The sequence below is a fragment of the Trichechus manatus genome, unplaced genomic scaffold, assembly GCF_000243295.1.
Source record: "Trichechus manatus latirostris isolate Lorelei unplaced genomic scaffold, TriManLat1.0 scaffold00066, whole genome shotgun sequence".
NCBI classification, from domain to species: Eukaryota; Metazoa; Chordata; class Mammalia; order Sirenia; family Trichechidae; genus Trichechus; species Trichechus manatus.
The window spans coordinates 9,881,258-9,894,741 of record NW_004444002.1 but is presented as its reverse complement, the minus strand read 5'-3'; the positions used below and the strand labels follow the sequence as shown (position 1 = coordinate 9,894,741).

Genomic DNA, 13,484 nt, shown 5'->3' with positions numbered 1-13,484 from the left:
ATGTTTGTGGTTAATAGTGTCGCTTGGATTATTTTTATACCAAAATATTACCATGTTTCAAAATTGTTCTTTGAATTATCTTATTGAAAACATGACAGATAAGATTGAATTTGGATTTATACTAATTGCAGATGGTAACAGTACTGGTAACAGTACTCAACTAGAACATTGTATATTAGTTTTAAGTGATTCTATCAATAAGAGAAATGACCACAATGGAATTTGTTCTGTAAATTGTTAACTGAGGATTTAAATGATTTTGTTGATATTTTACATGTAAGCCATAAAACATTTTTAGCATATGGAATATGAGCTAAATGTTTATATAGAACAACCAAAAGGGGTAAAAACTTATATTTGGTAGACTATAGCTACCAAAAAGTACTGTAAGAATAGCTCTTTAATGGCTTGAATAAATACCTTGAATTTCTGAATGAAAACAATATCAAGTTATTTGAGCAAATTTTTCTTCTAGAAGACTTCTGTAGTACTTAGTCATGGAGTACCACATTGCCATTATCGGAAAACATTTGATGGGATCTGGTTCTTTTCTACTGTGGTGGTTGTTGGTTGCCGTAGAGTCAATTCTGACTCATGGTGATCCCATGTGTGCAGAGTAGAACTGTGCTCCATATAGAGTTTTCAAAGCTGTGACCTTTCAGAAGCAGATCACCAGGCCTGTCTTCTGAGGTGCCTCTGGGTGGGCTTGAAGTGCCAACCTTTCGGCTGATAGTTAAGCGTTTAACAGTTCAAGCCACCCAGGGACTCCTTTTCTACTAGGAGAGAAAAAAGGAAAATTTTTGAGGTTTTTCTGTTTTATTTTTAATGCTTTCTACCTTTTCCTGACCTACCATTTTAGGCAAATCTCTACTTTTCCAAATTTTTAATTTGATTCTTCAATAACCTAGAAGTTATGGAGTTCACATTGGTACAAGAGGGAGCAACCTTAAACTGATCCAGAGACTCGTGTCAAGTTCTAATTAAATTCTGTTGTGGTGGATTTGAAATCCCTTGGTGTAGCGGTAGATTTGAAATCCCTTAAGTTATGAGATGCTCTGATAAACTCCAAATTCGATTTAGTCTTCAGTCTCTGATAGTTTGCCTTTCAGAATGCAAGAATACTGGCACAGGTAGGTAATCTACCATCAGCCCTCCCATAATGAAACTTCGAGGCTTTTAGGCATGTGAATGGGGTATGGGGGTTGGGGAAGGGTTTGAATTCAGGTCACAGTCTATGCACAGCCCTGTCATCATTAAAGGAAAGAAATATACTTCAATTATAGGTTGTGTATAAATGTTTTTGGAAAGTTTTTCTATTATAATGTATATTTAATTCAAATAATAAAGTTTAAAATAAATATTTTTATAGATATTTTGAACAGAGGTAACTCCAGCAGCTCATCTTTGAGGTCAGTAAAGAGTGAGTCACTGAGTCCAGGTACAGTATTATTGTATTATTTTTATTTTAAAAGAAAATGTTTTGACACGGTTGATTATATAGAAATAAATTCAATATATTATATATTTTAAAATATAGGTATTCCTGAGATATTCAGGTCTCCAGGTCAGCCCGTCACGAACCGAACACCAAGTCCAGCGACCTCACCTAAATCTAAATCTTCACAGGGTTCTGTTACTGTTGAGAACTCGTCTAAACCTGTAAGTGTTTCTGAAACTACTCAGTTAGCTCAGGGGTACGTTGGCTATATTACCCTGTTAGAATTCTAGACTATCATAGTTAGTCACCATTCCAATAAAAGCATAATTAGCATCAGAAAATGATACCATCTTTATGATATTTCAACCAATACCTAAAAGTTATAACTGCAAGAGCTAATTACCTCTTTAATAAAATATGCTTAAATTAAGTAGTTATAGTATTTAACTACTTGCACCCTGGTGGCACAATGGTTAAGTGCTTGGTGGGTAATTGGAACTCACCCAGCAGCTCCATAGGAGAAAGACCTGGCAATCTGCTCCGTTAACGATTACAGCCTAGAAAACCCTGTGGGGCAGTTCTAGTCTGTCACAGGGGGTTACTATGAATCGACTTTGACTCATGGCAACCACATGTATAACAGAATGACACATTGCCCATTCCTGTGCCATTTTCATGATCATTGGTATGTTTAAGTCCATTGTTGCATCTATTGTGTAGTGCCTTTCATCCTAGGGGGCTCATCTTCCAGCACTATATTAGACAGTATTCTGTTGTGATCTGTAGGTTTTCATTGGCTAATTTTCGGAAATAGATCAACAGGCCTTTCATCGTAGTCTGTCTTAGTCTGGAAGCTCCTCTGAAACCTGTCCACCATGGTTGACCCTGCTGGTATTTGATATACTGATGGCATAGCTTCCAGGATCGTAGCAACATGCAAGCCGCCCCAGTGCTGGTGCTTCCTCAAAGCCAGCAAGGCAAAGTCTTCAGCAAGACTGGCTATGTAATCATGTATACGTACATACACATGTACCAAGAGAAGAGTGGGGGATCCATTTGTTCTCTTCCTGACCCCTGGCTTATACATTTTTCAATAAAGAGGATTCCAAAACCCATATCATATACTGTTGTGAAATTCACCCCCAGTTCTGATGAACAATACTGCAAACTGAATTCCCAGTTTGTTTGCCTGACATCTTGTGCATGGGGTTTTTAGAGGTATAGGTGCTTTTAGGTTTTGTATTCATGTGACCATGTTCTGTTTTTGTTTTTTTCTTTGCTTTTGTCTAAGGATTATGCTGAGGTTCTATTATTTGCTAGTAACCCTCTAAAATGTGTTCATACCTAATTGACTTAAAATGGGTTTATATTTTAGCTTGAGAAGGTCAGACCACTATTTTAGTTGGCTATTCAGGAATAAGTCAGCTCTAACTAATAGCTTACTTTCAGTTTCAGTAGATGCTAATTTTGGTAGAGAGTAATAATTATCTTTGTGTTTTATAACTTACTAGTAATTTACTCATTAAGGTTATCTTTATAGTATTGTCATACAGTTAAATTTACCTTTATAAAAGTTTATGACGCAAAATAATTATAATTGTATTGAATAAATTAATATTCTTCCTTTGAAATATTCTTACAGGATTTAACAACGAATTCATCACAAAGTGACTCGGAGAAATCTTCAGTCTTACTATTTGACTTTACCCAGGAGCCACGATTAACACAACAGACCCAAGCATCTTCTCCAGAAGGTTTGTTTTAGCACTTTTTCATAAAAATTATTTAAAAAATTATAAAAAGAAATTTGATGACTACATGTATGGAATGATTTTCTGTTTTTGAAGCTCATACGTTCATGTTAAGTTTTTCATACATTCAAAGGCGGAATGGACTAATAGTTCTTGAATGCCTTTTGTGGGTGATTTTATATAAAAGCTTATATAAGATGTATAATTTAATAATAGAATATTTTATTTATTTCTATTAAGTTGACTATCGTGTATTATTTGAGCTCATTCTTCCTTAGAACTGGCCATGGACCAAACAATCTTAATGTAATTTTTATGAGTCGGGGAAGTCCCTTAATGGTCTAAGTACTCTGTTTTAAAAAATAACAATAATAATTATTTGGAAGGTCATTAGTATGAGAAAAAGTTAATTTCTTAATAGGCTTAATAAGGCTAGTGTCTTTCTATCCAAATAAATGATGTAGATATGATAATTAAATATACTTATGTAGTGTTGTTATTAAATGGCAGTACTAAAGAAGTAGTGATTTGCACATAGTAAGTACCAAGTAAATACCCATTGAAGGAATAATGAAATTTTCCAATTCAAGAAGAGTCACAATTTTGATTGTATGCCATAACAAAGTTTCTCATTGACCTAAAATACAGGCAGTCCCTGGGTTACAAACATGTGATTCAACTCATACGTGCCCTTTAATGTTATGTAAATTTGCCCTCACTTTGAAATAATTGAACCAATCCCTACTTGGAACAAATTCTTCATCACAATCACTTTCACTTGCTGCACGTGCAGCTTTTAAATCATTGAAAAGGCTTCGAGCCTTTTCTTGCACTAAAGTAAGGCTAAACCGTGTGCACCTGTTCTGACTTACTGTCATGGATTGAGTTGTGTCCCCCAAAAATATGTGTATCAATTTGGCTAGGTCATGATTCCCAGTACTGTGTGATCGTCCACCATTTTGTCATCGAATGTGATTTTCTTATGTGTTGTAAATCCTACCTCTATGATGTTAATGGGGGCGGGGGGGATAGGCGGCAGTTATGTTAATGAGGCAGGACTCAAATCTACAAGATTGGATTGTGTCTTGAGCCAGTTTCTTTTGAGATATAAACGAAGTGAGCAGACAGACACGGGGACCTCATACCACCAATAAAGCAGCACCAGGAGCAGAGCATGGCTTTTGGACCCAGGGTTCTTGTGCGGAGAAGTTCCTAGTCCAGGGGAAGATTGATGACAAGGACCTTCCCCCAGAGCCAGCAGAGAAAGCATTCCCCTGGAGCTGATGCCCTGAATTTGGACTTCTAGCCTACCAGACCATGAGAGAATAAATTTCTGTTTGTTGAAGCCATCCACTTGTGGTATTTCTTTTATGGCAGCACTAGATAACTAAGACACTTACCTACAAATTCGACTTAAAGACACAGTAATGGGTCTCGTTTGTAACCCAGGGACTGCCTGTAAATTAGTATGCTACGAAGGAATTTTATCTAGTTGAAAAATTCTCTGTAATCAAAGCAATTACTGTTTCTATATTAGCAATTTTGATATATTTTACTAAATAGAGAAAGGAACATAAGAACTTACTGAATTTTCAAATTGTTTACTAACAAATATGTAGCATTTGTCAAACAACAGAAAAAAATTTTAGTAATATAAATGCCAAAAATGTTTTTCCGTTTTGATAATACTTGGTTTGATATTTAACCTATCTAGATGTCGCTTAGCTAGTTAGTAAAATAGCCAAGAACCAAAAGAATCAGGGAAATAAAACAGTTGTCTTAAATCTGATTTTACAAAACGTGAACTTTATCCATAAAAAAGTCTGAATTCTTGAAACTTCTAGATAGTAAAGACAATGACTCCTAGTCTCCTTCTGTAAGTTTTTATACTATAGCAAGTGGGACTTTGCCCTGAATGGTAAATAGGGTTTTAGTTGATTTCCTCTGTTCTAAAGATTTTTGTGGCCTTTATCAATCACCTAACTGCTATACCTCATATTATTAAAATAGAGATTTTTTTTTTCACATAATGTATTCATTCTTCAGACCTGAAATCAGCCATTTGGATATATGATTTTAATTCTTGCTCTATGTATCTCAGGGCTTTTTTGAGGCCTAAATAAGTGAAAAGTGAAAATGCATTATAAGCTTTGAAGGACTTGACAATAAACAGCTGTTAGAATGATAATTGTGAATGATAATATATGCTGTGTGTTCAGAAGCATGATTAATTAACTCCTGTCTAGGGTGACAATGGAAGGTTCTTGGAGAAGGTTGAATTTGAGCTTGAGCGTGAAGAATGAGAACTGAATTTTTATTGGCACAAATAAGAACTGTTAAGGGTAGGGAAAAGCACAAGCGAAAGTCAACAGATAAATAAAGGGTCAGAATTTAAAACTATTAAACTCAGAATGTTTTTATCTAATTTGGAGGTTTTCTCATGCTTAAAACATTGTATAGTAAAACCATCTATTTTTACTATCCCGCCTATTATATAATCAGTTGCCTAGTCCAAAATACCAGCCCTCATTGGTTGTTCAAGTAACCTAAGCATTTCAGATTATTAATGTGATGATACAAAATCAGTTCCAAGTGCCTGCAGTATAACTGTCAGTTATCGTGTGCCTGTAAAGATGGGGAAAAAATTATTTCTATGTGACTTCAAAGAATGAAACACATATTTGATAGAGGAGCCCACTAATGTAATCTTATTTTCCTGGTATATTTCCCCTTATTAAAAAGCTGACAGGTGAATCTATTGGGATAGGTTTTTATTTCTTTAAAATAAACTAAGATAGTATAAAATATTTTGTTAGTAACAATACAAACCAAAGCCCTTACTGTCGAGTTGATTCTGACTCATGGCAACCCCATGTGGTTCAGAGTAGAACTACACTCCATAGGGTTCTCAATGTCTGCAATCTTACTGAAGGAGTCCCTGGGTGGTACAAATGGTTAAGCACTTGACTGCTAACCAACATGTTGGCAGCAGTTCGAACCCACCCATAGGCACCTCAGAAGAAAGGCCTGGCAATCTGCTTCCGAAATGTCACAGCCTTGAAAACCCTACGGAGCACAGTTCTACTTTGCAAAACATGAGGTTGCCATCAGTCAGAACTGACTTGACAGCAACTGATTGGTTGGAATCTTACAGAAGTAGATCACCAGGCCTTCCTTTACGTGGCACTGCTGGGTGGATTCAAACTGCCAGCCTGTCAGTTAGTAGCCAAATGCAAACTGTACCACCCAGAGACCTAGTAACAATGATAGCTACCGTTTATTATTGAGTGCCTGCTATGTGCCAAATGCTGTGTTGGGTATTTTAAATACGTTATCTTATTTGAACCTTAAGATAGCCCTTTAGAATAAAGTATTATAGCTCTTATTTTACAAATGAGGAAATTAAAGCTCAGAGAAGTTAATTAAATAAGCCAAGAATACACACACAGCTATTGAGTAGCAGTCGGGATTTGAACTTAATCTTGTCTGACTTAAAAGTCTAGAATATTTCTAATACATCTACTCTATTGATTTTCCCATTAGTGTACAGTTGGGAACATTAAAATATGATGTACAGTTTTAGAATCTTTATTACAAGGTACAGTTGTGGCTTATTTTCAAAAAGGAGTTTTGCCTGATCTGGTTATAGCCTAAATAGCCCCATTTTTCTTGCTAATGCTCTGAATTATATCATCCTTTAGCCTTTGATTTGCTGATTTTCAAGCTCAAAACTATTTTTAGCAATGAAATCTCTACTGAAAATTTTCTGCAAAAGTCTAATAAATAAAATATAAAAGAGTTTCTCTATCTGACTTGCCCACTATATTCCCTAAGATGAATCCATTAGGCTCTGAGGAACATAATTTGAAATCCATTATACTAACATTTAATCTTTTCATATGAATGAGTGAGGTTATTATTCAAGATTAGTCATTCTGCGTTTTACATAGGGAATAAACAATTTAATCTAAAGCCATGAGTAGACCATTTGTCAGTTTCTTAGATAGAAAAAGAACCAACATGAAGTGTTTCATTAGAAATCTTATGTTGTTAAATAAAAAGCATCTTAAAGGGTCTCTAAATTTTTAGAATAAATAATTTTTTTTTTTTTTTTTACAAACTCAAATGCATTCAAGCTCCTAAAGATAAATTTATTTGTAGGAACTTAGCTCAGAGTATTCTCTCTGCTTTAATTTGTTTTGGGGTGGCGGAGGGAGGCTTGGGATTTTTTTGGTCTGACTTCTTTTATGATGCTATTCATGTATTTCTTCATTTGAAACATTTAGAATTTTCTTGCATAAAAAGATTATTTCATGAATTATTTAAATATATGTAGTCAATAATAGCTATGCAATTCCTTTCCTCCTCTTCACTATATAAATTTTGATCATTCTTTATTGTCATTTGTATGAAATGAGAATTCAATTAGATAACATTTAATTTAGCTCCAAAATACTTTTTCTTAATTTTAAATATAGGGCCATTTTAGTAGCAGTTGTAAGCAATATTCTATGCTCAACTATTTACCAGTATCTTTCCCACTATTTAAATCATCACAGATACGGATCAAAGTTCACCTTCATTAAAACGTCCTTCTACTTCTGAAGTAAACAGTGTTAATCCCAAAATGCCAAAGCCCAGCGAAGGTTTTTCTGACATATCTGACATAAGTACCTCATCCTCAGTGACATCTTCCCAGGTTGTGCTATCACAAGGTAAATATGAAATCTAGCATATAAAAAATAGTTATTTTAAAACTATTATTAGTGGTTGCTTAATGTTAAAAAGGATGAATTTGAGTTATAAAAGTCCTCAATCTATTTCAGGTACAGATACCTCACCAAGTCAAAATACAACTGGAACACCTTGTCCAAAGTGCAATGTTATGTTCAGTCTTTTGGATCCTTTGAAATATCACATGAAGGTAATACTTTTACAAAATTAAAAAAAATGTTTATAGAATGTTAACATTAAGGATTGATACACAGCGAATGTTGGTTTGTCTAGATGTTTTGATAAGAAATCTTCTCATACTTATATTTCCATAAAACTTATACTGATATTTCCATATAACTTAAGTAAAAATTTATATTCATAATGATTATAAAAGGTCTTAAAATTCCTTCCCAGTCATCAGATCATCAACCATCACATTTTTAAAATTGAGGTCATGTACACTAGATCCTGCTATGTGTTTAATCTTTTATATATCTTAGAAATTCCTTTTGTTTAATTTAAATTTTTTGTTCATGGTAAATGTACGTATCACATATAATACTCAGACGTAAACTCGTAGAATATAGTTTGTGTAGTTGTTTACAAATTAATTCTAGCTTTATATTGGTTTAGGAAGCTCTAGAAATTAAGTTTTAGGTACTTTTCAAAATACTAATGAGATACGGGGTTTAGGCAAAACTCAAGATATTTTAGTAGACATTCTAGTCCTGTTGTGTTCTGCGTAAAAACAGCCTGCATTCTTCTTGCATACAAAGTGTAAATGGCAAGAAGGGATAAAGAAGGCAAACAAAAAGGCAATGTAGGTTATATGAGGAAAAGAAGAGTGCAAGCCAAAGAAGAATTTAGGGAATGTTATTGCTCACTATTTCAAAGACTGGCAAATTTTTACTGAAATTCATCATCCCCTGCCTCCCTCCCTACCCCCCGAGAAAAAAAGAAAGAAAATATAGGAGTGCCCTAAAATTCTAAAATACAATCTCTTTATTCTTGGGCAGAAATGTATTTGGTCTATCTCTACTTCCACCTCCCAGAGTGTGGTTCCTGATAACTGGACTTTGTGTTTTGGTTTTATGTAAGAAGTATCCTCTATAAATGCTTTCAGTTTTCCTGTCTATATAATGTTATAATGAGATACTTAATGTTTTGTGTTTTGTATTATAAATGATGAGGAAAGAAAGGGCGGAGTTTTTAAATTATCTTTAACTTATTTTTTAATAGGTAATATACTGTATTTTTACACAAATAATGCACTTTCGAAAATACCTTGAGGGGGTAGGTAAATAAATGTAGAAGGCATGCATTATTTGCATAAAAATACAGTGGTCACAAGATTCAAAAATAAAAAGTATAATAAGGTACTCAGTGAAAAATTTCACCCTTATCTTCTGTTTGCCTAATTCCCAATATGACTCCCAAAGGAAATTGTTTTTTAATTGTTTTATATCCTCTCTGACTTTACTTCTGCAAAATACAAGCAAACACTAATGGTCTTATTTTCCATCTGTTTTGTACACAAATCACAGCATACAATATATATGAGAAAGTAGCAACTGTTCTCTAAAATGTAGCTTTTATTTATTATAGCATTGTTTATGATTAAAACTATGGGGGAAATTTCTAGTTTATATTTTTTTATATAAGTTCATTTACAGTACAGATTTCCATTTTGGAAAAAAAATACTGAGTTTTAGATTATTTGTGAATGATCTTGTGCCATTATTATAGATAAGTAGAGGATTACTATACTACTGAAATAATATTTCTTACAATGGAACAATATTTAAAGTATAAGTCAAACACATCCTGGCCAACCGACTGGAAGAGATCCATATATGTGCCCATTGCAAAGAAACGTGATCGACAGAATGCGGAGATCATCGAACAATATCATTAATATCACATGCAAGTAAAATTTTGCTGAAGGTAATTCAAAAATGGTTGCAGCAGTGCATCGACAGGGAACTGCCAGAAATTGAAGCTGAATTCAGAAGAGGACATGGAACGAGGGATGTCATTGCTGATGTCAGATGGATCTTGGCTGAAAGTAGAGAATACCAGAAAGATATTTATCTGTGATTTATTGACTGTGCAAAGGCATTCGACTGTGTGGGTCATGACAAATTATGGATAACATTGTGAAGAATGGGGATTCCAGAACACTTAATTGTGCTCATGAGGAACCGGTCCATAGACCAAAAGGCAGTCATTTGAACAGAACAAGGGGATACTGCATAAAGTCAAGAAAGGTGTGTGTCAGGGTTGTATCCTTTCACCATACTTATTCAGTCTGTATGCTGAGCACATGATCCAAGAAGTTGGACTATAGGAAGAACGGGGCATCAGGACTGGAGGAAGACTCATTAACAACCAGCAGTATGCAGGTAACACAACCTTGCTTGCTGAAAGTGAAGAGGACTTGAAACACTTTCTGATGAAGATCAAAGACTACAGCCTTCAGTATGGATTACACCTCAACATAAAGTAAACAAAAATCCTCACAAATGGACCAATAAGCAACATCATGATAAACGGAGAAAAGATTGAAGTTGTCAAGGATTTCATTTTACTTGGATCTACAATCAACACCCATGGAAGCAGTAATCAAGAAATCAAACAATGTATTCCATAGGGCAAATCTGCTGCAAAAGACCTTTTTAAAGTGTTAAAAAGCAGAGATATCACTTTGAGGACTAAGATGCACCTGATGCAAGCCATGGTCTTTTCAGTCACCTCATATGCATGCGGATGTTGGAAAATGAATAAGGAAGACCGAAGAAGAATTGATGCCTTTGAATTATGGTTTTGGTGAAGAATATTGCATATACCGTGGACTGCCAGAAGAACGAACAAATCTGTCTTGGAAGAAGTATAGCCAGAATGCTCCTTAGAAGGAAGATGGCAAAACTTTGCCTTCCATACTTTGGACGTGTTATCAGGAGGGACCAGTCCCTGGAGAAGGACAGCATGCTTGGTAAAGAGGGTCAGCGAAAAAGAGAAGACCCTCAACAAGATGAGATGGATTGACATAGTGGGTACAACAGTGGGCTCAAACATAGCAATGATTGTGAGGTTGGAGCAGGACCGGGCAGTGTTTCGTTCTGTTGTACGTAGGGTCGCTATGAGTCGGAACTGACTTGACAACACGTAACAACAACGGATAGTGTGTTGAGGCTTACAAGATCTTCCTGATGCTTCTCTTTGTATCTCATACATTTTCTAGCACCTTGAATCTGGGGAATGGCAGGATAGCTGTGCTCAACGTCCAGTTTCAGTCAAGCTTCACTGAAATACTACTATGTTATTTGATAATTTAAAATATACATAATGGCTTATAAAACTACCTTTCCTTTTAAACTATATCTTGACACAGATATGAAATAAATGACTTTTGGCCAAGGGGAAAATTATTATGAAATATTTACTTCTGAAAAGGTAAATTGCAAGAAAAAAGATATTAGATCTATACCCAGCCCTAATGGTAAGGTTTTTAATTTGTTTGGAGGATTATTTCTTTGTTAATTAAGATAACAGGTGTTTATTGTTTGAATAAGGGTTGTATGTGTTTTCTTTTTCAGCGTTGTTGTCCAGACATGATAAACAACTTTTTGGAAAATACTAATTCTGAACTTCCAAATACAGAAGATAAAAAAATGACTGGTTCAGAGAAAGGCAAATTGATCATGTTAGTGAGTGACTTTTATTATGGAAGACATGAAGGAACTGTTGAAGAACAGAAGACTTACACTACCTTTAAGTGCTTCAGTTGCTTGAAAGTTCTTAAAAATAACATTAGGTATGGAAATACTTATTTTTATTTCTGTTTTAAAACTGGAATGCTACAGATATAAGTGTATCTTGAATTTTTCTGTGTCATCCTAGATAAGCAATTTTAATGCTTTCTACTAAGAACAGAGGCAGATTATCTTGCTGAAAAGCTTTTGTCCTTATGTTTTAAGAGTCTGATTCCTGGATCCACTTAGTTGTATCTTTCATATAGCTTAAAGAACAAAAATTTTTTTTAACTTAAGGGAAAATTATTTCTTTTTTCCCTATATTATCATTAAACTAGAAGTTTTCATGAAATATCTTTATTTTCTAGCTGCTTTTGAATCTTCATATTACAAGGGAACCACTTTATCCAGTGTGACTTCTTCCGTACTAGTCTTATTTAATGCTCAAATTTTTAAATTCATATTTATAACTTTTAGCACATTTACATTGCAGAGAAAGTGATCTTTTTTGCTGATCCTCTTTAGAAAATTACCAGTTCTATGAAACATGTCTGCTTTGAGTTTAAAATTTAACACATTTTAAAAATAGATATTTAATTCCTAATTGAATTTTGAAGATTTTTTTTTATACATGTATGCTTTAAATTTTAGCAACTTGTACTTTTCAGTCTTCGAGTTATATGGCTTTTTTATAAAAAGTGTTTTTAAAAAAAATTTACAGTTTTTTTTTTTTCCTACATTGAATGTCACCAAAACCAGTGAGTGTTATTTTATTCTGAGAACAGCCTTGCAGGAGGTTTGCTTTTAATCTTCTATCTTCATCTACTTGTTTGAGAAGTATGAGCTGCTGATGGGAGGTGGTATAATAATTGAGACACAACTAGTTGGTTAAGATTATTTCATGTGTATAGATTTTAAGTACTTAAAATTATAAGCTGAGAGATTAATGGCTCATGACCTTTAAAAAGGTCTGTGTGTAAATATTTAGCCAAGACTAGGATTTTTAGTAGGTTATCGTATTAAAACCAAAGGAGGAAAAAAGATATTTCAAGGTATACCATAACCAGCTCTGAAGAGAAACAGTGTTTTGGAGATATGAAATAGAGATAAAGGTTAAAACCTTCATGATGATTGATGTCTAGGTTGATGGCATTATAACTTAGTTTCAAGATTATTTCTTTCATGGACTCAAAGTGCATTAATTGTTAATAATTGACACAGTCTGAAAATTATAGTTTTGATTAAATAACTTTACTTCCAAATTTAGCAAAAAGCTTTAGTAAGCTCTTTGAAATAGGTATGCCCATTTATATTGCATTCTGTGCCGATGAAGATCATAGTTCTGGCCCGTAAGAATCATTTTAGGGAAGCTGAAATAGCCGAATGTAAACTGAAAAATGGACAGTGCCTACAAAGGGGACAATCTGCAAGTCAAAATGAACAGTCTGCTAACAGTAAACCAGTATCATTAAATAAAACAAAAGGTTCTTATAATTATAGGCATTAAAATTGCTAGTGCATGCATTTAGAAACCGAGACACAAGTAAAAATATGAATAATTTGTCTTTTAAGCCATAGGAACCGATTACATATCTTCAAGGCCTTCAAAAGATTTCTCTCATGACTTTAGCTGCTTTTGGTGGGAGGGTTTCCTTCCTTTAAGTATTTCATTTTAAAATATAGATAGTACTTCATGTATGGAAAAGAAGCTTGCTGTTTTTCTTTACCAAAAAAATTATTTTTCAACCTGAAATAATTCTTAAGAATTATAGCACATTAGTGACATTTCATATTAACTGCATTAATGGGTTATTTTCAAACAAAGAT

The 13,484-nt window shown here is 34.0% G+C and overlaps 1 protein-coding gene across 5 annotated transcripts in view; it reads left to right on the top strand.

The window, feature by feature from the left end:
- ZNF280C (zinc finger protein 280C) overlaps positions 1-13,484 on the top strand; it is a 51,279-nt gene that overhangs the window by 14,173 nt on the left and 23,622 nt on the right. For all 5 annotated transcript variants that reach the window (XM_023734296.1, XM_023734297.1, XM_004379650.2 and 2 more), the window contains 6 exons: positions 1,370-1,438; positions 1,538-1,659; positions 3,081-3,192; positions 7,749-7,904; positions 8,016-8,113; positions 11,502-11,719. In XM_023734296.1, the coding sequence (XP_023590064.1) occupies positions 1,370-1,438; positions 1,538-1,659; positions 3,081-3,192; positions 7,749-7,904; positions 8,016-8,113; positions 11,502-11,719 (775 nt within the window). The remainder of the gene's footprint in view (positions 1-1,369; positions 1,439-1,537; positions 1,660-3,080; positions 3,193-7,748; positions 7,905-8,015; positions 8,114-11,501; positions 11,720-13,484) is intronic.